At 46.7% G+C, this 27,838-nt stretch overlaps 3 protein-coding genes and 1 long non-coding RNA gene across 5 annotated transcripts; 2 read left to right on the top strand and 2 right to left on the bottom strand.

The window, feature by feature from the left end:
- Positions 1-191: 191 nt before the first annotated feature.
- Positions 192-7,987, bottom strand: eif2a (eukaryotic translation initiation factor 2A). Its single transcript, XM_034603622.1, has 16 exons — positions 7,891-7,987; positions 7,409-7,475; positions 7,166-7,228; positions 6,932-7,050; positions 6,117-6,216; positions 5,912-5,994; positions 5,616-5,689; positions 5,397-5,541; positions 5,200-5,316; positions 4,879-5,035; positions 4,726-4,810; positions 3,807-4,139; positions 951-1,055; positions 747-854; positions 603-668; positions 192-504 (listed from the first exon to the last, which is right to left on the bottom strand). Exons 1-16 carry the CDS (start codon positions 7,916-7,918, stop codon positions 439-441), a joined length of 1,716 nt encoding a protein of 571 aa, XP_034459513.1. The 5' UTR covers positions 7,919-7,987; the 3' UTR covers positions 192-438.
- Positions 7,988-8,880: 893 nt separating this feature from the next.
- LOC117772505 (stress-associated endoplasmic reticulum protein 1) lies at positions 8,881-10,908 on the top strand. Its single transcript, XM_034603688.1, has 3 exons — positions 8,881-9,080; positions 9,833-9,905; positions 10,288-10,908. Exons 1-3 carry the CDS (start codon positions 8,997-8,999, stop codon positions 10,326-10,328), a joined length of 198 nt encoding a protein of 65 aa, XP_034459579.1. The 5' UTR covers positions 8,881-8,996; the 3' UTR covers positions 10,329-10,908.
- mmp23bb (matrix metallopeptidase 23bb) lies at positions 10,421-18,633 on the bottom strand. Its single transcript, XM_034603640.1, has 8 exons — positions 18,349-18,633; positions 16,568-16,659; positions 16,348-16,487; positions 16,111-16,278; positions 14,691-14,855; positions 12,670-12,780; positions 12,442-12,568; positions 10,421-12,085 (listed from the first exon to the last, which is right to left on the bottom strand). Exons 1-8 carry the CDS (start codon positions 18,388-18,390, stop codon positions 11,893-11,895), a joined length of 1,038 nt encoding a protein of 345 aa, XP_034459531.1. The 5' UTR covers positions 18,391-18,633; the 3' UTR covers positions 10,421-11,892.
- A 2,392-nt stretch (positions 18,634-21,025) lies between these two features.
- On the top strand, positions 21,026-24,369 carry LOC117772511. Of its 2 annotated transcripts, none has more exons than XR_004615790.1 (3): positions 21,026-21,238; positions 21,359-21,392; positions 24,251-24,369. It is a non-coding gene; the product is annotated as an uncharacterized LOC117772511 (long non-coding RNA). The 2 variants fall into 2 exon arrangements; XR_004615789.1 differs by having other exon boundaries at positions 21,026-21,289.
- Positions 24,370-27,838: the final 3,469 nt, after the last annotated feature.

Below are 27,838 nucleotides of genomic sequence, written 5' to 3'. Positions count from 1 at the left end.
CTGTGCTCAATGCACACACATGCACACACATGCACACACACGCACACACACGCACACACATGCACACACACATGCACACACACGCACACACACGCACACACACGCACACACATGCACACACACACGCACACACACGCACACACACGCACACACATGCACACACATGCACACGCACACATCAAAAAAATGTTCTGCTAAACTTTCAATCATTTTTTTAATCAACTACATTTCCCAGAATTCCAGAGGCATGAGGTGATGGACATGTGATGTAAGTGTATCAAGCCAGGTACCGCCTCTTAGATAAGCCCCACCCCCTGCTCACTTGAGCTCAGGTGGAGAAACTAAAATATTAACGTTCAGGAACAGTCGTCCTCAGTGTTAATGACAGTGATGGATTGTGGGACTTGGAGGCGTGCCCTGTTGCTCCTGCATCGCCCCCTACTGTCTGATCTGCAGCTCCTCCAGCTCCTTCAGAAGCTGCTCCTCCTTCTGCATCTTCTCCAGCTGCACAAAACAAACCAGACGACTGTCACACTGATCATTGAACACGGAAGGTGATTGGTCGTTAACCGACAGAAGGTGATTGGTCATTAATTGATCACCTGGTTCTTCTGCAGGACTTGTCCTGACGTCTGCTGCTCCTTCAGCTCCTCGATGGCTTTAAGTTTCTGAAACACATAAACTGACCAATCACAGCACAGAACAGGCCGAGCTCCTCAGGTCATGTGACCCGTCCTGCTCCTCACCTTCTTTAAATTCTTCATCTTCTTGTCTGTCTCCAGGTCACCACTCCCCGGCTCTGATTGGCTGTTGGTGACGGGGGCGGGGTCAGGTGAAGGTTCAGACTTTGATTCCTGATCAGAGATCAACACGTTACCAACACATATGATGGTTACATACATGCATGTAACAAATGTCATTACTCCGCCGTCAGCCGGTCGTCAGTTCACCTGTTTCGCTGCTTTCTTTGCTTCTCGTTTCTTCTGATTCTTCAGAGCTGATTTTGAAAGGTTCTTCTCTCCTGGACGCATGTTCTGAGGAGGCTCCTCCTCGTGCTGACAGACAGGTAGAGACGTGAGACACGGAGGTACATGTGACACAGACAGACATGTGACACAGACAGGTACATGTGACACAGACAGGTACATGTGACACAGACAGACACATGTGACACAGACAGACACATGTGACACAGACAGACACATGTGACACAGACAGACACATGTGACACAGACAGGTACATGTGACACAGACAGGTACATGTGACACAGACAGGTACATGTGACACAGACAGACACATGTGACACAGACAGGTACATGTGACACAGACAGGTACATGTGACACAGACAGACACATGTGACACAGACAGACACATGTGACACAGACAGACACATGTGACACAGACAGACACATGTGACACAGACAGACACATGTGACACAGACAGACACATGTGACACAGACAGACACATGTGGGACTCCTTCACATCTTTCCTTGACCTCGTGACATTTTCGTTCAAGGAATAGTGGTTAGGAAAGGAGATGATTTAGTGGCTAGGGAAGGAGATGATTTAGTGGTTAGGAAAGGAGGTGATTTAGTGGCTAGGGAAGGAGGTGATTTAGTGGCTAGGGAAGGATATGATTTAGTGGTTAGGAAAGGAGATGATATAGTGGTTAGGAAAGGAGATGATTTAGTGGTTAGGAAAGGAGATGATTTAGTGGCTAGGGAAGGAGATGATTTAGTGGCTAGGGAAGGAGATGATTTAGTGGTTAGGAAAGGAGGTGATTTAGTGGCTAGGGAAGGAGGTGATTTAGTGGCTAGGGAAGGATATGATTTAGTGGTTAGGAAAGGAGATGATATAGTGGTTAGGAAAGGAGATGATTTAGTGGTTAGGAAAGGAGATGATTTAGTGGCTAGGGAAGGAGATGATTTAGTGGCTAGGGAAGGAGATGATTTAGTGGTTAGGAAAGGAGGTGATTTAGTGGTTAGGAAAGGAGGTGATTTAGTGGCTAGGGAAGGAGGTGATTTAGTAGCTAGGGAAGGAGGTGATTTAGTGGCTAGGGAAGGAGGTGATTTAGTAGCTAGGGAAGGAGGTGATTTAGTAGCTAGGGAAGGAGGTGATTTAGTGGCTAGGGAAGGAGGTGATTTAGTGGTTAGGAAAGGAGATGATTTAGTGGTTAGGAAAGGAGGTGATTTAGTGGCTAGGGAAGGAGATGATTTAGTGGCTAGGGAAGGAGGTGATTTAGTAGCTAGGGAAGGAGGTGATTTAGTGGCTAGGGAAGGAGGTGATTTAGTAGCTAGGGAAGGAGGTGATTTAGTGGCTAGGGAAGGAGGTGATTTAGTGGCTAGGGAAGGAGGTGACTTAGTGGCTAGGGAAGGAGGTGATTTAGTGGCTAGGGAAGGAGGTGACTTAGTGGCTAGGGAAGGAGGTGATTTAGTGGCTAGGGAAGGAGGTGACTTAGTGGCTAGGGAAGGAGGTGACTTAGTGGCTAGGGAAGGAGGTGATTTAGTGGCTAGGGAAGGAGGTGACTTAGTGGCTAGGGAAGGAGGTGATTTAGTGGCTAGGGAAGGAGGTGATTTAGTAGCTAGGGAAGGAGGTGACTTAGTGGCTAGGGAAGGAGGTGATTTAGTAGCTAGGGAAGGAGGTGATTTAGTGGCTAGGGAAGGAGGTGATTTAGTAGCTAGGGAAGGAGGTGATTTAGTAGCTAGGGAAGGAGGTGATTTAGTGGCTAGGGAAGGAGGTGACTTAGTGGCTAGGGAAGGAGGTGATTTAGTGGCTAGGGAAGGAGGTGATTTAGTGGCTAGGGAAGGAGGTGATTTAGTAGCTAGGGAAGGAGGTGATTTAGTAGCTAGGGAAGGAGGTGATTTAGTGGCTAGGGAAGGAGGTGATTTAGTGGTTAGGAAAGGAGATGATTTAGTGGTTAGGAAAGGAGGTGATTTAGTGGCTAGGGAAGGAGGTGATTTAGTGGTTAGGAAAGGAGGTGATTTAGTGGCTAGGGAAGGAGGTGATTTAGTAGCTAGGGAAGGAGGTGATTTAGTGGCTAGGGAAGGAGGTGATTTAGTAGCTAGGGAAGGAGATGATTTAGTGGTTAGGAAAGGAGGTGTTGCTCCTGTTCTTATGTAAAATGTTGTCACTCATTGGAAAAGGCAAATATTAAAATATTGATTTCTCCTTTTTAAGAATCAATATCGGATCATTTAAATAAATCAATTTAAATTAGAGAATCGATTTTTTAAAACCCAGACCTCGTCAGACAGACAGGTTCATGTCAGTCAGGTTCATGACAGACAGGTTCATGACAGACAGGTTCATGTCAGACAGACAGGTTCATGACAGACAGGTTCATGACAGACAGGTTCATGTCAGACAGACAGGTTCATGACAGACAGGTTCATGTGAAACAGGTTCATGTCAGTCAGGTTCATGTCAGTCAGGTTCATGACAGACAGGTTCATGTCAGTCAGGTTCATGACAGACAGACAGGTTCATGACAGACAGACAGGTTCATGACAGACAGACAGGTTCATGTCAGTCAGGTTCATGACAGACAGACAGGTTCATGTCAGTCAGGTTCATGACAGACAGACAGGTTCATGACAGACAGGTTCATGTCAGACAGACAGGTTCATGACAGACAGACAGGTTCATGACAGACAGACAGGTTCATGACAGACAGGTTCATGACAGACAGACAGGTTCATGTGAAACAGACAGCAGCAGTTTAAGGTAAAGGGGGAGGAGCTGCAGGTGATGTTTTCAGAACCAATCAGCATGTACGCTGGTGGTCACCTGTTTGTCTCCTCACCAGTTTGGTGCTGGCCGAGGCCGGCAGGTGTCTCAGTGCAGGTGGGCGATACGCCTGAGTGGGCGTGGCCTGCGTGGTCCCTAGCTCGCTGCACGCCACCTGGTAATTCACGGGCCGCTCTGGGAAGCTGCCGTGAGGGAACGGCTGCCACAGAACCTCCCACAGCTCCGAACCGGCAGCCACGTCGCATTTATGCAGCACGGAGCCGGTGTAGTGCCAGATCTTATAACCGTTACTGACCCGCAGCCTGGGAGAGCAGGTCGCCGTGACGACATGTTCGCCATCAGGACACCAGGAAAAAAGGGTGGCGTCTGGAGCCTGAGGTTTAGACACCTGAAAAGAGAGGGAGGGGTCAGACTGCGTTCAGGTTCCTGTCCATCATCAGGAGATGTCTATCCCGCGACAACAGAACCCACAGAACCAACCTGCAGGACAACTGAGCTGGTTCAGAGGTTAAAGGTCACAACTGATCTGATCAAAACTGTTTTAACCTGTAGAATCTAAAGAAACAGATGAAGCCTTCTGGTCGTACTCTGCGTTCATTTCATCTGTTTCTGAAAGTTCACGTGTACAGACGAGACATAGCAGTACCACAGGAAATCATGAGGGGGCAGTGTGCTACAGTGAGACAATCGTAGCACATGAGGAGGAAATTTCAACAATGGTGGAACTTAGTCAGGAGGGACTTTATGAGTTGGACCACCATCGTTTACAAGAGGAAGAGGAACTTCATCACAACCTCCTTGGGCATGTTATTTTTGTCAGAAACTCTCGACACTGCGCTGCCCTCTAGTGGATGTCTTTCTTCACAACATGCCAATGTAAAGGACACATGGAAGTTAGAAGGCAGTGACGTTTACATCATTTAAAACTGTATGAATGAATCTTTAGACTCAGCGACTCATGGTTTCTTCCTCACCTGTTTGTACTTCTTCACGTCCCAGACCTCCATTTTACCCTGCAGGTTCCCGAAGCCGGCCAACACCAGAATGTGTCCCTGAGGACTGGAAACAGGATTAAAATCTGACGTGGATCCACCGACTCATCTGTGAACCTGCAGGTGTGTCCTCACCTGTAGTAGGCTGCATTTCTCGGTCCCGTTCCAAAGTCGAACACAGGGTCACATTTGAGGTTGAAGACAGTGGCTTTGGCCGGCATGAAGCCGTACACCACACAGAACTCAGCGGAGTTCGGACTCCACACCACATCGTAGATTGGCCCATTCTTCGCTGTTTCAAAAACAGAAAGAAAAGAGTCTGTAAACATTTCATGTCCCTCAGAGCGTTTTCTGTTCTTCAGATTATAAAATGATGAACATGATGTTTTCATTCAACCTCTAACTTCAGTCACGTCATTGAGTTGAGACTTTGTAAAAAACAACAAGTGAACTCACACAGCTGAACCAGAGCGGTCTCTCCGTTCACACCGAGGTAATGCAGCGTCTGCTCGCCATAGTAGGAGGCTCCAGATTTGTCCACTTCGACGCTCGCCGTCACCAGAACCGCGGAAGCTGAGACGTTCATAGGAAACAGCTTCATGTCAGGACTTATTCCTTAGAGTGTCACGTTAGATCCTCGACCCTCCGCTCACCTTTCTTGTTCCACTGCATGTACACTTTGTCCGCCTTGAAGAAGCTCTTGTTGGCGATTGCCGCAGTCGGTCCGCCCAGTACTGGGTACTGGTACAGACGAACAAACGAGGGGGCTCCTTTACTGCCTAGGACGTAGACAGCCACCTAGAGGGGATAGAGGACAGAGCCATGAGAGGACAGACGGAGCCGGGGACACAGACTCTGATGAGGGTCCTCACCTTGCAGGGTTGACCTCCAGGCGACAACGCAAACTCGGACACTTTCTGCATGTGAAGCTTGTTGGCGATGGAGTCTGAAAACACAAACCCAAGTTTACACATCGAGAACTCGAACATCTGCGCTGGCAGCTAACGGGAAGCTGAGAGTCAAAGGTGGTCTCTCACTGGGGCTGGGAGATATGACTTCACATCATTTCAATTATTGAAATAAAAATCTATTATTTCAAACTTTTAAATTAATAAATAAATGTTGCCTTCAATACATTTTCAGTGAATTGCCCAGACCCGTGTCTTACTGAAGTCGTTGTTCTCGTAGAAGTGCAGCTCGTTGTTAACGATCCTCACACAGATGTTCTCATCCTCGGACCAGCTAGGGCACCTGTGCATGCACACATACACACGCACACGCACACACACACACACACACACACACACAGTCAGCACATGGCTCCGCTAACACACCTCTTTGTCTCAATGTGCTGACAAGTCACACACACTGACCAGGAGTCGACCTTCTTCTGATACAGAGATTTTATCAGCTGACCACTCTGTAACGACCACAGCTGGAGGTTAGCGTCACCCTGAGGACTGTCCTGACTCTCTGTAACACACACATATAGACTGTGAACTGTCTCGTTGTCTTAAACTGTTTTCAGACGTGAGCTCTGTAAAATATCGTCCTGACATGTTGTGTAGTCAGTGTTTGTGAAGCAGCAGCAGCAGCAGGTTGTTCCTGACATGTTGTGTAGTTGGTGTCTGTGAAGCAGCAGCAGCAGGTTGTCGGGTCCGACTCGTTCAAACAGGAACATGTGGGGAACATCCAGGCGAGGGGCGGAGCCTGTAGAGCAGCAGGAGGCGGAGCCTGTAGAGCAGCAGGGGCGGAGCCTGTAGAGCAGCAGGGGGCCGGACATGACGTATAAACTCTGCTGTGGAAAGATCAGTGTTGTTGTTTACAGCTCATCCACACCGGCGTCGGCCCTCAGCACCAGAAGATCTGGAACCTCCTCGTGTTTCCAAGTTGACGTCTTCGTCGTGTACGGCTCCTCTTCTTCATCCTGAGATGTTTGTGTTCTTCCAGTTTCACGTCCGTCACGTGTTAGAGGGTTCGCTCACTGGGAAGCTTCCACACATTGTCCTGCTGTCTCCTCACATGGACTCACTCTGACATGTTACACACATTTTACCAGGAGGCTGCAGGAGAAGATCCAGAACATGTCCAGAGACACTGACTCAGACATTTGTTCTCACATAGAGAACCTGCAGAACAAGTGAGGAACATGTCAAAGCTTTACTGTCTCACTATGTTGTTGTCTTACTGCTGTATGGTTGCCAGGTAACCAGGACGCTGTTCAGAGGAGAAAACTCCAGCAGAGACGTCTTAGGAAGATCAAAGGTCGACATGATGGAGCCATCTGAAGATTTGACCACAGAGACACTGAGAGAGAGAGAGAGAGAGAGAGAGAGAGAGAGAGAGAGAGAGAGAGAGAGATTAGCTTCAGGGAAGTTACGTCCTCATCATGGATACAAACAACAGATGATGTCATGGTTACCTGTCTCCACTGCAGCAGCCAAACAACGTCCCGTCTCTGCTGAAGGTCACACACTTGTTGTGCCTGAGGGAGGGAGGAACACACACACACACACACACACACACACACACACACACACACACACACACACACACACACACACACACACACACACACACACACACACACACACACACACACACAATGGACGTTCCACTGTGGTGATGATGAAGATGATGAACAGGATGTGACTGGTGCTTTTACCTGGGGAAGGATGAATGCTGCTCACACTGAGGACCATGGAGCAGAGACGTTCCACCTGAGCCACGCACTGACAATATACATGTATATATGAGTTTTTATATATATATATGTGTGTGTATACACTTTATTCATTGAAACATCTGCAGGATCATGTTTCTGTGTGTTTCTGTTCATCAGCTTCACATTTGAAACTTGATTTATCTTGTTTATCTTTGTGTGTTTTTAAATTACATGACTTGATCTGAAGACTTTAATGATTTTAATTGTCTCTTTACGTTTAAAAACTATTTAAAAACACACATGATGGAAGAATTGAGTGAAGTTTGGTTTAAAGTTGCTTCTGGATCCCAGAGCGGGAGACGAGCGGCTCAGCAGCGGCCTGAAGGTTCAGTGTTTCCGGTACAAACTCACCAACGTGTCGGTGTGAACTCGGATCACAACACATTTAAAATCAGCTCATTTAGAGAAAGTTTATCGCTCACCTGCTAACAGCGGCACTGGAGGCGCCATGTTGCTGAGAACCGGAAGAAGAAAGTATCCTGTCCCGGAAATACGTCATAGCAGCAGGAGGCGGGTCTTTCAGTGCCACATCAGCAAACAGGCACCGACTTTGTGACACGTCAGTCAAAAATACAGCAATAAATTAATACGACCGGTGTGACGTCACGTGCGACGATTTATCAACAATAGCGTAAAATATTTTTAGACATAAAACAAATATTATTTTATTAAAATATCAAGTTTTGTCGCTAGTCAAGTTTGTTGAGAACAACTGAGGGAAAAACTACTTCCGGTTTCAAAACAAAAGCAAAACTAAAGAACAGTGTCGAATATAAAATATAAAATATAACTATTCAATATATCACTTTTCTTCAATTTTTTTCTTCTTTATGAGCTGACATCAAAAGTCTCTTCATCTCAGTCAGGATTTAGAGTCATCACAGAAACAGCTGTTAACAGTTACTAACGACCTTTTCATGTCCTCAGATAATGGACTTGTCTCTTACTGGTCCTGTTGGATCTTAGTGCAGCATCTGACCCCACAGATCATAAGATCCTGTTACACAGACTGGAGCAACATGTCGGGATCAAAGGAACATCAGACTGGTTTAAATCATATTTATCACATAGATTTCAGTTTGTTCATGTTAACATTGACTCCTCCATGCACACACAAGTTAGTCATGGAGTTCCACAGGGTTCTGTCCTTGGACCGAACCGAACATCTGATGATGTCGCCTAAAGGGAGCAGATATAAATCTTCTCCCTTTAGGCGACATCATCAGAAAGCACCACGTACACTTCCACTGTTACGCAGTTCTATTTTGTCCTGAGTGATTCATGCGTCATAGTGAAAAGAAGTTTCAAGGAGAGGGTGGATTTAATTTGAAAGGGCAGACAGGAAGTCTTATTTTGACAGGCAGCAGCTTTTCGCAGACGTGTATATGCCGCCCGGATGTGGGGGGCGGGGCTTTAGCTTTTTGAGTACGTAGACAGATCGTGATTCTTTCAGTCCGTCAGCGTCCGCAGGAAAACCACCAGGATCCGAACATTGTCGTCCAAACATCGTTAAAAGTCCTGAAACAAGATGGTGGCCAAACAGAGGATCCGCATGGCGAACGAGAAACACAGTAAAAACATCACTCAGCGAGGAAACGTTGTCAAGTCAACGGTGAGTTTAACAACTACTCAAACCAATCAACTCACGTTAGTAATGTAACGATGTTTGTAATGTAACGTCTGGCCGGCTTCCACTGAGGCTCCTTTGATCAATAAACTTAACCATTGATCAACAGAGAAATCAATCATAACTTTGTGTCTCTGGTCAAACGGATCAATCACAGAACACTGATCACTAACCAATGATGATCCGTGACGTCACCATCAGATCAGTACATTCGGTCAGAAACCAAACGATCAATAATAAGTTAAGATAATGTACAGAGTGAGATATGTACAGAGTGAGATATGTACAGAGTGAGATAATGTACAGAGTGAGATATGTACAGAGTGAGATATGTACAGAGTGAGATAATGTACAGAGTGAGATATGTACAGAGTGAGATATGTACAGAGTAAGGATATGTACAGTGAGAATATGTACAGAGAGGATATGTACAGTGTGAGAATATGTACAGTGAGAATATGTACAGTGAGAATATGTACAGTGAGGATATGTACAGAGAGGATATGTACAGTGAGGATATGTACAGAGTGAGATATGTACAGTGAGGATATGTACAGTGAGGATATGTACAGAGAGATATGTACAGAGAGGATATGTACAGTGTGAGAATATGTACAGTGAATGTATAACACATGACACATGAAGCGTTGCACAGTTGAGAGTTGACGTGTTGCAGTGCCGTCCATGATGCAGGTGGATGTGGTAGTTTAGAGTAAATGAGGTGATTTGTGTTTCAGAGGAACGTCACTGAAGATAAAGGGGTGGGCCCATGGCTTCTCGCTCTCTTCATCTTCGTTGTCTGTGGCTCAGGTGAGTTTCTTTTAATTCAAACTTTCTTTATTTCATTAACTTTCTAAAATTCCTAATGAATTTATTTACAATAGATGTTGAAGTTTGCTGAGGAAACTCAAACTCATCAAATCAGCCTCTCTTCTTGTTGTAACCTGGAGGTGGCGCTGCTGTGTTCTTATCATGTCACTTTGACCCGTCAGATCGTGTCACTGTGACAGGAAGCTCAGGTCTGAGGAGGCGGGGCTAAAGATAAACAGAGCGCTGACCCTGTTTAATACGTCATGTGCTGAAGATGATGTTTTTTTAGAACGCTGTATTAGCATGCTACATGAGCAATGCTACATTAGCACGTCTGTGCTTCACACTTCAACCTGAACATGTTTCCTCTGTTCTTTTTCAGCCATTTTTCAGATCATCCAGAGCATCAGGATGGGCATGTAGAGTGATGTCACCAGCAGGGGGCGGGGTCACGACAGTGAGCTACTGGAGATGAAGGAGCCCCAAACGCCGACATCATCAGACGGGTCGTCGTGATCCCGCCCTACATTTATCCAAACAAACATTCCTGTACTCTACGACCAAACCAACCCTTAGGACCAGCCCCGCCCCCGTCTGCATCTCTACCTTTATCTTTGTTGATTTAACGTGTCGCCGCCCGCTGACCTTCTCAGTGTTTCTCTGCCTATAAACAAGCCACACACGTGCCTTTTTTCTGTTTACCTGTGCTTTAGCCCCGCCCCCTCTGATTACGCCTTATCAGTGCCACAGGAGGGGGGGTGAGGGGGGGCACATTTTATAACAGACCAGAATAATTGAATCTTTGTGTGTTCGAGTCTGAGCTGATCTCAGGTCTGTCGTCCTCCTCATCTTCATCACGGCTCTCAGGATGAAGATGAGGACGATGACATGATGAAGGTCTTTTGAATTAGAAGGTTGGAGGTGATGACAGGTGTGTGTCTGCACCGTGTGCAGCCTCACCTGAACAGTTGTGTTCACACAATAAAGTTTGATTTTGAAGGTGGATGATGTTTGTCTCGTTTCTGAAGATATAAAGATGTGTTCACATGTTCTCACGTGTTTTTTACATGTTCCTCACGCGTCTCACGTGTGTATAGTCACAGCTGACATGTGATTGTGAGCAGAGCTCTGGTCCAATCAGAGAGCAGGTTAGAGGTTGACAAACAGATGAGTCTCAGCTCTGTTGACCACAGAGGTTGGTGCAGTAGCTCTGAGTGTCCACATGATGTCAGTGTCTGGACAGAAACAGACGGTATCCCACAATGCATCAGTGGCTGACGTCACCGTGAGGTCACCTGGAGACAGGTGAATTTTAACGACTTGTTACTAATTTAAATGTTGACAATCAAAATGTTAGAAACTGAATTTATTTAAATTCATGACATGTTTCTCTGCAATAAACTCAGTAGTGCATTATGGGTAAATCAGTGTCAAACACAGGACTATGTTTTTAAAACGACTCAGTGAAGAAGAGGAAAAGAGAGACGCCACAAACACTGAGCAACTGAAAAATAAAAGATTCAATAAGATGTCAGAGCTGCTGTCACATGACTTATACTACAAACATGTCACATACATTACTGGGGGGGGGGGGTGGGGCGCTAACAAAAACTATGACATGATCAAATTCATTCGATCAAACGTTCTGACGTCACCAGGTCAAGATGGCGGCGCCCATATCTGAGATAGAAGGAGGAAATGGAGACATGTTGTCCATCTTTATAAATCTATATATCGATTCAATGATGGAGCCTCAGGTTTCACTCTCTCACACCTTGTTTGTTTCAGAGCTTCAGACTCTTCAGTTCAGTCCTAAACATCAGGTGTGAAAGGTTCCTCAGAGCAGAAGAGGTGTTCTGGGTCTGGATCAAACTGAATCATGGTTCTGTTGGTTTGCAGAGTGAAAAAACTTTTTGGGACTTTCTGTCATATCCAATCGTAGTGAGTCGTTCCACTAATATAAAAACCGGTTCATCATGTTATTTCCTCAGCTGTTAGACGTCTGCTCTGGTTTTAGTCGGATGGCCCAGGAGTTGGCAGATACGATTTCCCCGCGTCGATGGATGCGACAGGTGTAAACACCCTCGTTGAACTCATTGGCGATAATGCGAAGGTCTCGGTCCTTCAAGACGATGTAGCCGGGGACGGAGGCGAGGATCTGTTCTCCGTCTTTAAACCAGCTGCAGGACAGATGAACGCCAGAGAAAGATGAAGGTGAGTTTCTACTGATGACCAGATCATTCACAACGGTAACTCTAGCACCACCCTCAGGAAAAACAGTGTACTGCACTAGTAGTAAAGCTGTGACAGAAAAAGTTATTGGTTCACAGTTATTGATCTTAATGTTTCTACAGGAATTGTCAAACTTTACGTTCATTCTTCTGTTGCTGTTTTTTCTCTCCACTGCCGTCAGTGCTGCTTGTTGCTCTACAATATTCTTACTCTGTAAAGTGCCTTGACATAATGTCCGTTTGTGATTTGATGATGTACAAATAAAGTTGAATTGAATTCCTCCCTGAGTTAGTGATCAGCTGACCTCACTTTGGGCGGAGAGCGAGAGTTTTTGGTTCCACAGCGGAAACCCACCACCTTCCCTCTGGGAACCATCTTGATCTGGAAGTTGGCTGGAGACGGTGTTGGTGTGGTAACTGCTTCCAGAGGCTCTGTGAGCGAGACAGGAAATGATTTTCATACCAGAGACGGTTCAAGGACCTGACCATCGGGATCAGGTTTCTGTTGGAACAGAGGAGCGATGTGGACTCACCATAGCAGAGGTCACAGCGCTGAGGACAGTTCTTCTTCATAAAGGTCTTCCTCCGCTCACAGAAGCCGAGTCGAGCCCACGGATCACAGACTCGCTTCTTATCCAGACAACCTGCAGACCAATGGGTCAACACGTGTAACTGACAAGATCATACATGATATTATCATGTCAGCAGTATTCTACTGACGCAGCAGGTCCTACCTACATTTACTTCCTTTAACTTTGTCTTCACTGTTGTTTAACATACAATTTTGACGCACTAAACTATATATTTTATATTTTGGATCTTCTTGTTGTCATGACATTCAAGCCTCCAGTTGGTCCAAGATGCTGCAGCACGAGTGCTGACAGGAACTAGGAGAGATCATATTACTGCTCTCAGCTTCTCTGCACTGGCTCCTTGTAAAACTCTGAACATCAAGATCCTGCTCCTCACATAGAAAGTCCTTCAAACCCTTCATATATCAAAGAGCTCATAACACTGTATTATCCAAATAGATCACTGCACTCCCAAAACACAGGTTCTCTTGTGGTTCTAGAGTCTGTAAGAGCAGAACAGGAGGTAGAACCTTCAGCTGCATGCTCCTCTCCTGTGGAACCAGCTCCCACTCTGGGTTCTAGAGTCTGTAAGAGCAGAACAGGAGGTAGAACCTTCAGCTACCAGGATCCTCTCCTGTGGAACCAGCTCCCACTCTGGGTTCTAGAGTCTGTAAGAGCAGAACAGGAGGTAGAACCTTCAGCTACCAGGCTCCTCTCCTGTGGAACCAGCCCCCTCTCTGGGTTCTAGAGTCTGTAAGAGTAGAACAGGAGGTAGAACCTTCAGCTCCCAGGCTCCTCTCCTGTGGAACCAGCTCCCACTCTGGGTTCTAGAGTCTGTAAGAGTAGAACAGGAGGTAGAACCTTCAGCTACCAGGATCCTCTCCTGTGGAACCAGCTCCCTCTCTGGGTTCTAGAGTCTGTAAGAGCAGAACAGGAGGTAGAACCTTCAGCTACCAGGATCCTCTCCTGTGGAACCAGCTCCCACTCTGGGTTCTAGAGTCTGTAAGAGTAGAACAGGAGGTAGAACCTTCAGCTCCCAGGCTCCTCTCCTGTGGAACCAGCTCCCACTCTGGGTTCTAGAGTCTGTCAGAGCAGAACAGGAGGTAGAACCTTCAGCTACCAGGATCCTCTCCTGTGGAACCAGCTCCCACTCTGGGTCTGAGTCTGTAAGAGCAGAACAGGAGGTAGAACCTTCAGCTACCAGGCTCCTCTCCTGTGGAACCAGCTCCCTCTCTGGGTTCTAGAGTCTGTAAGAGTAGAACAGGAGGTAGAACCTTCAGCTACCAGGATCCTCTCCTGTGGAACCAGCTCCCACTCTGGGTTCTAGAGTCTGTAAGAGCAGAACAGGAGGTAGAACCTTCAGCTACCAGGCTCCTCTCCTGTGGAACCAGCTCCCTCTCTGGGTTCTAGAGTCTGTAAGAGTAGAACAGGAGGTAGAACCTTCAGCTACCAGGCTCCTCTCCTGTGGAACCAGCTCCCACTCTGGGTTCTAGAGTCAAACACCATCTCTACATTCAAGGTTAAACTTAAAATGTTCCTCTTTGATAAAGTCCATAGTTCTGGATCAGGTCCTGAAACATCCCTTAGTTCTGCTGCTATAGGTCTAGACTGATGGAGAACTCCCATCATGCACTGATTTATTTATTTACATGTCACTAACTATGTGTCTTTTTCCTCCCATAGTCTCTCTCTCTCTCTCTCTCTCTCTCTGTCTGTCTCTCTCTCTGTCTCTCTGTCTCTCTCTCTCTCTCTCTCTCTCTGTCTCTCTCTCTCTCTCTCTCTCTCTCTCTCTCTCTCTGTCTCTCTCTCTCTCTCTCTCTCTCTCCATGTGTCTCTCTCTCTCTCTCTCTCTCTCCATGTGTCTCTCTGTCTCTCTCTCTCTCTCTCTCTCTCTCCCTCTCTCTCTCTCTGTCTCTCCCTCTCTCCCTCTCTCTCTCTCTCTCTCTCTCTCTCTCTCTAGCTCAGCTGGTGTTGAACTTTACCATAGAGTCTCTGGATGCCCCACACGTCGTCCTGAGCGATGTTCCTCTGTCCGGTGTAGGTGGCATTGGGATGCATCAGCGCCTGAGGGTCTCTGGAGTGCCACAGGCCGAGAGCGTGACCGATCTCATGAGCCGCCACCTGAACCAGGTCGTTCAGCCACACACCTGAAGAATCAGTTCACATAACGGTCGGGAACAAGCTGATCAGAAACATGAACAGTTGAACAAACAGTGAGATAAGAACGACCTGAAATGACAGGAACCATCTTTGACAAACATTTAATTAACGTCTACTTTGATTCGTTATTTTGGTCCATGTCCCATCTGCTAACATGGAGGAGGTTTATGACCTGTACTGCAGCCTGACATTAGGGGGCGATAGAGATGATTTGCCTTAAAGGGGACATAGCATGCCCATTTGACCACAAGTTGATATGGTTCCTTGGGGTCTTAATGAAATGTCTGTAACATACTTTGGTCAAAATACCACAAGGATCATTTCAAACAGCTTTTTACCCTGTATAAAACAGCCCTCCACAGAGTGACCTGTTTTGAGTGCCTGTTCCTTTAAATGCTAATGAGCCAGCTCCCCCCTCCCCCCTCTCCCCCCATGATTTTAAACGATATAAATTACATATTTTATATGATATAAATTATCAAATATGCATCCCATACTTTGTATTCCCCTTCTGTTGTCCTGGAGTTTTAATTTTCCCAATCACATAATTAAATGTCCCCCTCTGCCCCCCCACTACAAGCACACAAGCAGACAGACAGAGAGAGAAAGAGAGGTGGGGGGGGGGGGCTATGAAGACCATCATTTACCCCCGAACCCCGACATTCAACGGGTACAACAACAAGCGGAGAAAGCAGAATCGCGGGCTGACCTTATATATACAGTCTATGGGGCTGACCAGCGGAGAAATGCTCGTCCCGTGTGAACAGCCAGGCGGCTGCGTGCTGGAGGACGGCGCTGCGCTGCCTCGCTGCGGCGCTTCCGCGTCCGGTGTAAACCCGGCATAACGAGTGTGGGGGGACGGGGGGGGGATGAGGTGGGGGATGGGCCAAGGCCATGTAGGGAGACTTCCAGTGCCTTGTTACGACACAATACACAGGAAGCTCATTCGAGTCGCTCAAGCATGACGTTTCTGACTTAGAGGAACTATAACAAAACGCGCAAGTGTTTTTCCCCCAGAGTGTTTGGGTTGGTAGACATGAGCCAGATACCCACATTAACCTGTAGAAGCACTAACCAAGTGGAATTTGCATGATATGTCCCCTTTAATGATTTGATCAATGATTTGAGCCGTCAGGTCTGACAATCTCCGGTAAATCCTTTTGTGGTGTCGATTATATGCTAACGATATCCTGTTCTACTTCACTTCTTCATTTTTTCTCCTGCCACTTGTTGATTTCTTACCTTGTTTCCAGCTGAATCTGGACTTGCCGAGGATCCAGAACTCGTGGTTGTCAAAGTGTATTTCTCCTCGCGGCGGCAGGAAAGCGTGAGCCAGCTCGCCGTTCAGGCCGTCGAAGCAGGGGTGTAGAGGAGACCACCAGCAGTCGGTGTGGTTGAAGGTGTAGAAACCTGACACAGACAAACAGTGTTTTATAAAACTGAACCACAAACATCAAACCTGTCGTCTCCTGCTCGTACCGATGGTGATGTCGGCCGTGGCGTTGCCATCAGTAACCTCTGAGAAGGTCAGAGGAGATACGTCGCTCCACTTGGTGAAGGCGATGCTGATGGCCTTCTTAGTGTCGTCCACGTTCAGAGTGTTCGGAAACTTGATGATTCTGAGATAAAGACAAACAGAGAGCAGCTGATGTAACCTGAACACACACACACACACACACACACACACACACACACACACCTGTATGTGATGTTGTAGTGAGTCCACTTGTGTCCCAGAGGATTCACAGCGTAACGTTTGCTTCTCGGCTCCGTGGCTCTGCTGCAGCACATCTGTAAACAAACAACATGAACCAATCAGCTTCCTCTGATGTCCACCGTTTCTTCAACTCTGATGGAAACATGATGAAGAGAAGACGACTCCACTGTTTGTTCTGTTTAAACTTTATTTACAACAGAAGATACAAACACTAACAAGTTTAAAACACTAAACAAGTTTTACAGACTTTAAACATCAGGAAGTAACAACAACATAAAAACTAACCAACTCAAATGAATAAAATAATAATTAAATAAAATTAAAACATTTGAGTAACTAATATTCATATATTACAAATATACATATATTTATAGAGTTTCTATTATGGTGCGTTTGACATTTATATATTTGTTAATATACAAGTATTGTTTTGAGCGGCTCATCTGGCCCCGTACACACCTGGTATTAACATGTGTTATTAACATGTGTTATTAACATGTGGTATTAACATGTGTTATTAACATGTGTTATTAACATGTGTTATTAACATGTGGTATTAACATGTGTTATTAACATGTGGTATTAACATGTGTTATTAACATGTGAGATAACTTGAGATAATGTATATTATGATTTACATACAAATAAAATTGAATTGAATTGAATTTATAACATGTGATGATCAACATCAACAATGATCCACAACACACACACATTCCCTGACCTTAACAATCACAACTAACTGACTAACCCTAACTTTAACCATAACTTAATTCTAACCCTAAAAGTCTGAACCCTCAAACTGATTTTGAAGAAGTGAGGACCGGACTAAATGTCCTCACTCTGTAGATCTATGCTTAAAATGGTCCTTACAAAGACATAAGTACAGGAACATAGAGCTGTCCACTTGAGATCGGATCACAAAAACCACATTAATGTTAATGTGTGTGTACGGAGCCAGTGGCTCAGTGGCTGATCTCATACAGATGTGAAATGTGTCAGACACATGTGAAGCTTCTCTGCTTCCTCTCTTCATCAGTTTGTTTCTCATCTGTAGAAACAGCAGACTCGTTCACAAAGGGAAGATTCTGACCAGAGGTGGCGCTAAAACATTCATTATAATCATCATTATGTGAATTCTAAAGTGTGAAGGAGTTAGTGACGTCTTCAGGTGTCATACATGTGAACATTAAGTCCACTTGTCTATGTTCACGTGTACGACACCTAAGCAAGTTATTTAGTGTTATCTAGTGGTGAAGATACAAACTACAACCAACTCAAACCTGAGAACACGAGGACTCAAGATGTTTTCACACACGAACTCAAGAAAAAAGAGTCTGGACATTTCGCTGCTGTTTTCTCACATGGACATTTTACCAGGAGGCTGCAGGAAAAGTTCCAGAAAATGTCCAGAGACACTGACTCAGACATTTGTTCTCACATCAAGAACCTGCAGAACATGTGAGGAACATGTGAGGAACATGTGTTCTATTGTCTTATCTATTATATACTGATCTGTAAGTTTAGTAAAACAAGTTTGAACATTTAAATTTATTTAAGTTTCTCTTTTTGTCTCAAGTTAGTTTTTTCTTATTTCTTGTTTTTCTAATGGAAACTCTCCAGAAACCAGAACTCAGTCAAAACCAAATCAGAACCAGAACTCTGTGGACAAACGAATTCATTTAGGTCAACCTGTCGTGTTTCATCCAGAACTCCATTAAAGAGTAGATGATTTTAGAAACGAATCAAAGATCAGAGCTCACCTTCATCATCATCAACATCAGCAGCAGCTGAACCGGGTCCATGATGAGAACTGGATCAGATCCTACACAGGATTCATGGTCCAAAGGAACCGACCTGGAGACGCGTAAAACCTCCGCGCGTCCGGATCCGAGCGAGAGAAAAAAGTTAAAAAGACCCGAACCGTCCCGGGTCAGTGTGTCCTCTGTCCTCTGAGTCAGGACCAGATGACTCGGGTGGATCGCAGTCTGGACCCGGTCCCTGAGTTCGGCTCCGAACTGAACTGAAGAAACTTCCCGGAGTGTCTCTGTTCCGGAGGGGCGGGGTCAGGTGTGTGTGTGTGTGTGTGTGTGTGTGTGTGTGTGTGTGTGTGTGTGTGTGTGTGTGTGTGTGTGTTTACACACAGTTTAACCCTTTCACTTCAGATATGAGCACATCCAGGTTCAGGTTGAACCAGGTTCAGGTTGATCTTGATTCAGATTGATTCTGGATCAGAGTCTCAGCTGAATATTCACAAACTTTCAGACCTGCTTCTGCTTGTGTCCTTGGGGGCCCCCAGGGGCCCCCGGGGGCCCTCAGGGTGTGTTGCCACAGGTAGGGCCACCCTGAGGTGTTTTCCCAGCAGCAGCCGTCCAGATGTTTGTCTTGTCTCCTCTCAGAACATCTGTCCAAACACACATGAGAACCCTGAGGAGTCAACAGGAGAACAGACCCTGAACCGGTTCCACTGGTTCCTCTTTGTTCTTTACTGTCATCTGCAACACATTCCTGAGGTTCTACACATCTGTTCTGGATTAGACCAGATATTCTGGACCTGGAGTCTCAGCCATAAAACACAAGAGATTTCTGTCCGATCTAAAAAAACACCTGAGACCAGGACCATCAGAGACCAGGACCAACTGAGACCAGGACCAACTGAGACCAGGACCATCAGAGACCAGGACCAACTGAGACCAGGACCAACTGAGACCAGGACCATCAGAGACCAGGACCAACTGAGACCAGGACCATCAGAGACCAGGACCATCTGAGATCAGGACCATCTGAGACCAGGACCATCTGAGACCAGGACCATCTGAGACCAGGACCATCAGAGACCAGGACCATCTGAGACCAGGACCATCAGAGACCAGGATCAACTGAGTAACTGAAAAAACTCTGATCAGAATAAATATCAGAATAAAGTTGGACATGATGGCTCCAAAGAGTGAAAACAGATAATCTGGATTTTCCCCTGGTGGCTGGCTGCAGTATAGGTCATCAACTCAGACTCCTCCATGGTAGCATATGGGACATGGACCACACAAATAAATACATTAAGAATGAATTGACCTTTGACCTCTCTTTTCTCAGATTCTCAGAATCCCACAATGCCTCTGTGTTTCTGGCTGAAGGCCCCGGGGCCCGGGGGTGCTACTCGCAGTCGTCCAATCCCCTCAGAGTCCAGAGCATCGGGCTCCTGGTGACATGTCGCTCAGAAACGGAGGAGGAGACAAACTTTCAGACGGAGCTGAGGGACGAGGATTTAATTACACCTCCATCCATTCATCTGTCCATCCACACACACACTGAGAGCTCAGGGGTCTGTGTCCCTCAGTCTGACTCTCAGGACCAGGTCTGAACTGTGAAGTGAGTTCAACTTACCCAGGATCTCTGTCAGTTATCAAGCTGAACCTAACAAACACAGTGAGGCTTAGTGGTCACATGACGCTGGTTATCAACTCGTTAAGTCAACTCAGGTTTTCCTCATGTGTTGTATAATAAAAGTCAGAGGAGAATAAACATCCAGAATAAAAGAAACAGTTACAGCTGCTAAATGCAGGAAGAACAGCTGGTAAATAGTCTGTGATTCTGTCAATGTGTTAGTTACAGCGCCCCCTGGTGGCATTTGGTAATAATATGTTATGTGACCACGATATAATAACGTGTGGGAACGAAATAAATAACTCGGGGCCACGAGATCTGAATCTGTTGTTTACTGACAAGACGTGGAAGTGAAGTGAAGGACCCTTCTGATGAGAAACGTTTGAATTCCATGATGTTGCCTCTATAATGTTTAGTATTTAATTATATTATTTCACAGGATGAAGCTACTTAAAGGATCAAAGTATTAAAGTATGTGAGGTTCTCCTCCGCTAACACTCCCAGTACATCAGTATCAGTAAGTGGAGCAGATGCAGTCTGTGGTACTGGGAGCACTTTACGGGTCAGGCTGGTTCTGTTGGGCTCCAGCAGCTGACAGAGGTTCATCCTCTGAGGAGAATCTAGATCTTTCAGAAACTCATCAGAGGAGCTCAAAGGATCTTGTGGGTCTCTGAAGACCCTGGTCCTCCTCAGAGACTCGAACAATCCACACCAGCTCCACAGACCCTCTAAGAACATGATGTCATGGTTCAAAGGAAGGGATTGGTCAGTGGGCGGAGCTTTATACTGTTTGATCTCTTATCTCCAACTTAACCTGGAGCAGGTCAGCTGTTCAGCGTAAGTTACCGTGGTGATTTACCCGATAACAAGTGAAGGAGCTTCGTAGGACAGAAAACTCTGAATTAAACCTGAAGTTACCTGATAACCACAAATCCTGCTTCGTAGTTCAGGGTCCAGGTCTTAAAGACAGATCGTCGTCCCTGATGAACGAACCAACATTTTATTCTATAATAAAATCCACTGTATTAATAGTGATCATAAAGAATCTGGTTTGTTTTGTTAAATTTGAATTTATTAGAGATGAAGGAAATCACAAATATCAAAATCCACAGAACTTTTCTTTACAAATGAAACAAGATCAGAATCAGAGGAAAACCTTTTACTGAGGAAACATGATTTTAAAAAGTAAACAATCACACGTCATCACAGATGTGATCATCGGACACAGTGTGTTCTGGAATGTGATTGGCTGTTCAATGTACACCACAGGTGATGAAGGTGAGCAAGTGAACAGGTGATGAAGGTGAGCAGGTGATGAAGGTGTTACAGGTGATGAAGGTGTTACAGGTGATGAAGGTGAGCAGGTGATACAGGTGAACAGGTGAACAGGTGATGAAGGTGAACAGGTGATGAAGGTGAGCAGGTGATGAAGGTGTTACAGGTGATGAAGGTGTTACAGGTGATGAAGGTGTTACAGGTGATGAAGGTGTTACAGGTGATGAAGGTGAGCAGGTGATGAAGGTGAGCAGGTGATACAGGTGAGCAGGTGATGAAGGTGAGCAGGTGATGAAGGTGAGCAGGTGATGAAGGTGTTACAGGTGATGAAGGTGAGCAGGTGATGAAGGTGAGCAGGTGATACAGGTGAACAGGTGATGAAGGTGAGCAGGTGATACAGGTGAACAGGTGAAGAAGGTGAGCAGGTGATGAAGGTGAGCAGGTGATGAAGGTGTTACAGGTGATGAAGGTGAGCAGGTGATGAAGGTGAGCAGGTGTTACAGGTGAAGAAGGTGAGCAGGTGTTACAGGTGATGAAGGTGAGCAGGTGATACAGGTGAACAGGTGAAGAAGGTGAGCAGGTGATGAAGGTGAGCAGGTGATGAAGGTGTTACAGGTGATGAAGGTGAGCAGGTGAGCAGGTGTTACAGGTGAAGAAGGTGAGCAGGTGTTACAGGTGATGAAGGTGAGCTGATGATGAAGGTGAGCAGGTGATGAAGGTGAGCAGGTGATACAGGTGAACAGGTGATGAAGGTGAGCAGGTGATGAAGGTGAACAGGTGATGAAGGTGTTACAGGTTGTGAAGGTGAGCAGGTGATGAAGGTAAGCAGGTGATCAGGTGATCAGGTGATGAAGGTGAGCAGGTGTTACAGGTGATGAAGGTGAGCAGGTGATGAAGGTGATGAAGGTGTTACAGGTGATGAAGGTGATCAGGTGATGAAGGTGATCAGGTGATGAAGGTGATCAGGTGTTACAGGTGATGAAGGTGAGCAGGTGATGAAGGTGATCAGGTGATGAAGGTGTTACAGGTGATGAAGGTAAGCAGGTGTTACAGGTGAAGAAGGTGAGCAGGTGATGAAGGTGAGCAGGTGATCAGGTGATCAGGTGATGAAGGTGAGCAGGTGATGAAGGTGATCAGGTGATGAAGGTGTTACAGGTGATGAAGGTGATCAGGTGTTACAGGTGATGAAGGTGAGCAGGTGATGAAGGTGATCAGGTGATGAAGGTGTTACAGGTGATGAAGGTGATCAGGTGTTACAGGTGATGAAGGTGATCAGGTGATGAAGGTGAGCAGGTGATGAAGGTGATCAGGTGATGAAGGTGTTACAGGTGATGAAGGTGTTACAGGTGATGAAGGTGAGCAGGTGATGAAGGTGAGCAGGTGATGAAGGTGAGCAGGTGAGCAGGTGTTACAGGTGAAGAAGGTGAGCAGGTGTTACAGGTGATGAAGGTGAGCTGATGATGAAGGTGAGCAGGTGATGAAGGTGAGCAGGTGATGAAGGTGAGCAGGTGATGAAGGTGAGCAGGTGATGAAGGTGAGCAGGTGATGAAGGTGAGCAGGTGATGAAGATGAGCAGGTGAGCAGGTGTTACAGGTGAAGAAGGTGAGCAGGTGTTACAGGTGATGAAGGTGAGCTGATGATGAAGGTGAGCAGGTGATGAAGGTGAGCAGGTGATGAAGGTGAGCAGGTGATGAAGGTGATGAAGGTGAGCAGGTGATGAAGGTGAGCAGGTGATGAAGGTGAGCAGGTGAGCAGGTGATGAAGATGAGCAGGTGAGCAGGTGTTACAGGTGAAGAAGGTGAGCAGGTGTTACAGGTGATGAAGGTGAGCTGATGATGAAGGTGAGCAGGTGATGAAGGTGAGCAGGTGATGAAGGTGATGAAGGTGAGCAGGTGATGAAGGTGAGCAGGTGATGAAGGTGAGCAGGTGAGCAGGTGATGAAGGTGAGCAGGTGTTACAGGTGATGAAGGTGAGCAGGTGTTACAGGTGATGAAGGTGAGCACGTGAACAGGTGATGAAGGTGAGCAGGTGAGCAGGTGATGAAGGTGAGCAGGTGAACAGGTGTTACAGGTGATGAAGGTGAGCACGTGAACAGGTGATGAAGGTGAGCAGGTGATGAAGGTGAGCAGGTGATGAAGGTGAACAGGTGAACAGGTGTTACAGGTGATGAAGGTGAGCAGGTGATGAAGGTGAGCAGGTGATGAAGGTGAACAGGTGAGCAGGTGTTACAGGTGATGAAGGTGAGCAGGTGATGAAGGTGAACAGGTGAACAGGTGTTACAGGTGATGAAGGTGAGCAGGTGTTACAGGTGATGAAGGTGAACAGGTGATGAAGGTGAACAGGTGTTACAGGTGATGAAGGTGAGCAGGTGTTACAGGTGATGAAGGTGAGCAGGTGTTACAGGTGATGAAGGTGAGCAGGTGAGCAGGTGATGAAGGTGAGCAGGTGTTACAGGTGATGAAGGTGAGCAGGTGAGCAGGTGATGAAGGTGAGCAGGTGTTACAGGTGATGAAGGTGAGCAGGTGTTACAGGTGATGAAGGTGAACAGGTGATGAAGGTGAACAGGTGTTACAGGTGATGAAGGTGAGCAGGTGTTACAGGTGATGAAGGTGAGCAGGTGTTACAGGTGATGAAGGTGAGCAGGTGTTACAGGTGATGAAGGTGAGCAGGTGTTACAGGTGATGAAGGTGAGCAGGTGATGAAGGTGAGCAGGTGATGAAGGTGAGCAGGTGTTACAGGTGATGAAGGTGAGCAGGTGTTACAGGTGATGAAGGTGAGCAGGTGATGAAGGTGAACAGGTGATGAAGGTGAACAGGTGTTACAGGTGATGAAGGTGAGCAGGTGTTATAGGTGATGAAGGTGAGCAGGTGTTACAGGTGATGAAGGTGAGCAGGTGTTACAGGTGATGAAGGTGAGCAGGTGTTACAGGTGATGAAGGTGAGCAGGTGTTACAGGTGATGAAGGTGAGCAGGTGTTACAGGTGATGAAGGTGAGCAGGTGTTACAGGTGATGAAGGTGAGCAGGTGATGAAGGTGAGCAGGTGATGAAGGTGAGCAGGTGATGAAGGTGTTTAAATCTTTGGTCGTCTTCCGTCTGCTCTGTATTTTCTTTAGGTTTTGATTTTCTCATCCAACGTTTACAAAAATCAAAACCTAAAAAAACCACAGAAGAGTAGAACATCAGCGGTGTCCGGAAGTGACATCACTTCCTGTTTACCAGCAGCTCGCAGGATCAATCTTCTCCTCGCTAATCTGTCAGAAGAACGTTGGCATGGCGACAGCTGTCAGTCACATGACGTTTGATGGTGACTGGAGGACGGAGCTGCTGCTCATGACGCACGACGTCAACAGGAAACACTCCTGGACAGACCAGATGGGACAAGGTTGACTGAGAGAAGCAGAGTATTCTGGGAAGTGACGCACACTAATTTCTAGTTTGTTATGATGCAAATGAAATCATCAATTTATTACAGCACGTTGGTTTAATGATGGACTTCGTGGTCATGTCATCAGATGTCAGACGCTGGTGTGAAGAGTGGGATCAGAGGACGGGGCTGATGCAAAGGAACCACAACTGATTGATGAGCCATTCTCAGTCCCACTGTCCCGGCCGTGTGGACGAGCCTGGCTTAGTCTTTGAGACAAGCATATGCTACTGGCAGGATCAGCCAGGTAGCCCTCTCTGCTGCCCCCTGTCTTTCAGGTCTGGGTCTGATGTCTCTACTGGATCATGTCTCCAGTCCAGGAGGAGGATCAGAGTGTGACCCTCCAGGTTCTGGACCCCAGTGACCATTAGTGTCTGTCGGTGTCTGTCGTTCTCTGTCTGTCTCTGTCCGTGTGTGTCGGTCTCTGTCGGTCTCTGACGGTGTCTGTCGGTGTCTGTCTATGTCTGTTTATGTCTGTCCGTCTCTGTCCGTCTCTGTCGTTCTCTGACGGTCTCTGACGGTGTCTGTCTATGTCTGTCCATCTCTGTCCGTCTCTGACGGTGTCTGTCTATGTCTGTCTATGTCTGTCCGTCTCTGTCTGTCTCTGTCTGTGTGTGTCGGTGTCTGTCCGTGTGTGTCGGTCTCTGACGGTGTCTGTCGGTCTTGGTCTGTCTTTGTGTGTCGGTGTCTGTCCGTGTGTGTCGGTCTCTGTCGGTCTCTGTCTGTCTCTGTCCGTGTGTGTCCGTGTCTGTCTGTCTCTGTCCGTGTGTGTTGGTGTCTATCCGTGTCTGACAGTGTCTGTCCGTGTCTGTCCGTGTCTGTTGGTGTCTGTCCGTGTCTGTTGGTGTCTGTCCGTGTCTGTTGGTGTCTGTCCGTGTCTGTTGGTGTCTGTCCGTGTCTGTTGGTGTCTGTTGGTGTCTGTCGGTGTCTGTCCGTGTCTGTCGGTGTCTGTCCGTGTCTGTCCGTGTCTGTTGGTGTCTGTTGGTGTCTGTCGGTGTCTGTTGGTGTCTGTTGGTGTCTGTCCGTGTCTGTTGGTGTCTGTCCGTGTCTGTTGGTGTCTGTCCGTGTCTGTCCGTGTCTGTTGGTGTCTGTCCGTGTCTGTTGGTGTCTGTCGGTGTCTGTCCGTGTCTGTCGGTGTCTGTCCGTGTCTGTCGGTGTCTGTCCGTGTCTGTCGGTGTCTGTCCGTGTCTGTCGGTGTCTGTCCGTGTCTGTCGGTGTCTGTCCGTGTCTGTCGGTGTCTGTCCGTGTCTGTTGGTGTCTGTCCGTGTCTGTCGGTGTCTGTCCGTGTCTGTCGGTGTCTGTCCGTGTCTGTTGGTGTCTGTCCGTGTCTGTTGGTGTCTGTCCGTGTCTGTCGGTGTCTGTCCGTGTCTGTCGGTGTCTGTCCGTGTCTGTCGGTGTCTGTCCGTGTCTGTTGGTGTCTGTCCGTGTCTGTTGGTGTCTGTCCGTGTCTGAAGATTCACTAAACAGGAAGAGGAGGAGCTTTGTTAGAGACTTTTGTGAAGAAAACAAAATGAGTCACTAGGATTATAGGTTTATAGGTTTATATAGATATTTTTAATTCTTCTTGGTGAGGAAATATTTTCTATGAACAGAAACAGTAAAACTTAATTTACAGATATTTTATGTATTATATTATCATTTCTGTTTATTTTGTGCTTCAATAGTTTCCAGTTTATGTATAAATTTGTTTAATGTTAAATGATCAGATTAACTGCATGTTAGCATGTTAGCTTAGCAGCTGCTCCTTCTATAAACAGATAACAGGAGGCTCATCAAGCCGTTTTGATGGACACGCTCCGAACTCCGTTTAAAATTCTCAGACTTTAATTTGATTAGTTTGCTTTGACGCAGATACACGTGAAACCGGTTTGAAGGTTACAACCAGCCGGTGACCGGGACTCTAACGGAGCCTTCGGCATAAGGAACAATAACTGTGCATCGCGTGTTACGTAATAATTTAAGTTTTAACGGTGCTACTTAAACCGCCCAGTCACGTACGTTGAGATGCAGGAACGATGTTCATCGGTGAGTTTAACAACCAGGTTCGATGACTCATCACAGATTAACCACAGTGATCAGTTATCGATCATCGATTAATACCTGATCATGTCGGTAGTATCACCTGCTAACGTCACCGCTGCGGACAGACCCGGGGACACCGGCGGTCCTCCAGGACACCGGCGGTCCTCGGGTGCTGTCCTCCGGTGCTGTCCTCCAGGACACCGGTGGTCCTCCGGTGCTGTCCTCCGGGACACCGGCGGTCCTTGGGTGCTGTCCTCCGGTGCTGTCCTCCAGGACACCGGCGGTCCTCGGGTGCTGTCCTCCGGTGCTGTCCTCCAGGACACCGGCGGTCCTCGGGTGCTGTCCTCCGGTGCTGTCCTCCAGGACACCGGGCGCCTCGGCGGAGAACCACCGGGACACAGCGACGCTCCTCCGGCTCCATCACGTTTGACCGTGACTCGGCTCCTCAGAGTCAAGATGTCGGCGCCGCGTCAGCTGACGCAGCCGAAGCTTGAGCCGGCAGAGGGCGCTGTTCGCTGTAGTGTGCGACAGAGTATTCTCACTTCTCAATCTCACCGCCTTACTCAGCCGCTGATTGGTTAGTTAGGATGAGAATAACAAACCTTCCTGAGGTTTCTACCTTCTTTACCTGTTAAAGGTTTTAGTAGTTTGACTCTTGAGGGTTAAGAACAGAGGACGTCTCACCTTGTTAAAGCCCAATGAGACAAACTGGGATTTGTGAATATGGGCTATACAAATAAAATTTGATGGATTGATTGAATATCAGAGAAAGCCAATCAGAGGCCGAGTAGGGCGGGTCATATCTGAGTTTGTCTTCCTGGTAAAAATATCAGCTGCTCAGAAGTGATTAAAAAAAAAGGGAATTCAGCCACTAATTCAAACATGAAGCAAATTACTAGACAAAACTTCAGCAGACTTCCTGTTTCTAACTTCACAGATGACTGGTCACCCTGAAGTCTGTGGACCAGGACTGATGCAAAATCTGCATCATCACAACAATGGAATCAGGTGAACAGAGTCCAGGTGAACGGTACCGGATGAAATAATATTCCCTACAGACAGTGCTAATGTTCACAGGGACGTGAGGGACGAGAATCCAAGTGAATGTTTCTTTGCACCAATTTTGAAGATATTCCCTCAAGGCGTTC

Source organism: Hippoglossus hippoglossus, chromosome 13 (genome assembly GCF_009819705.1).
Source record: "Hippoglossus hippoglossus isolate fHipHip1 chromosome 13, fHipHip1.pri, whole genome shotgun sequence".
In the NCBI taxonomy this organism is placed as follows: Eukaryota; Metazoa; Chordata; class Actinopteri; order Pleuronectiformes; family Pleuronectidae; genus Hippoglossus; species Hippoglossus hippoglossus.
This window is presented reverse-complemented; position numbering and strand designations above follow the sequence as displayed.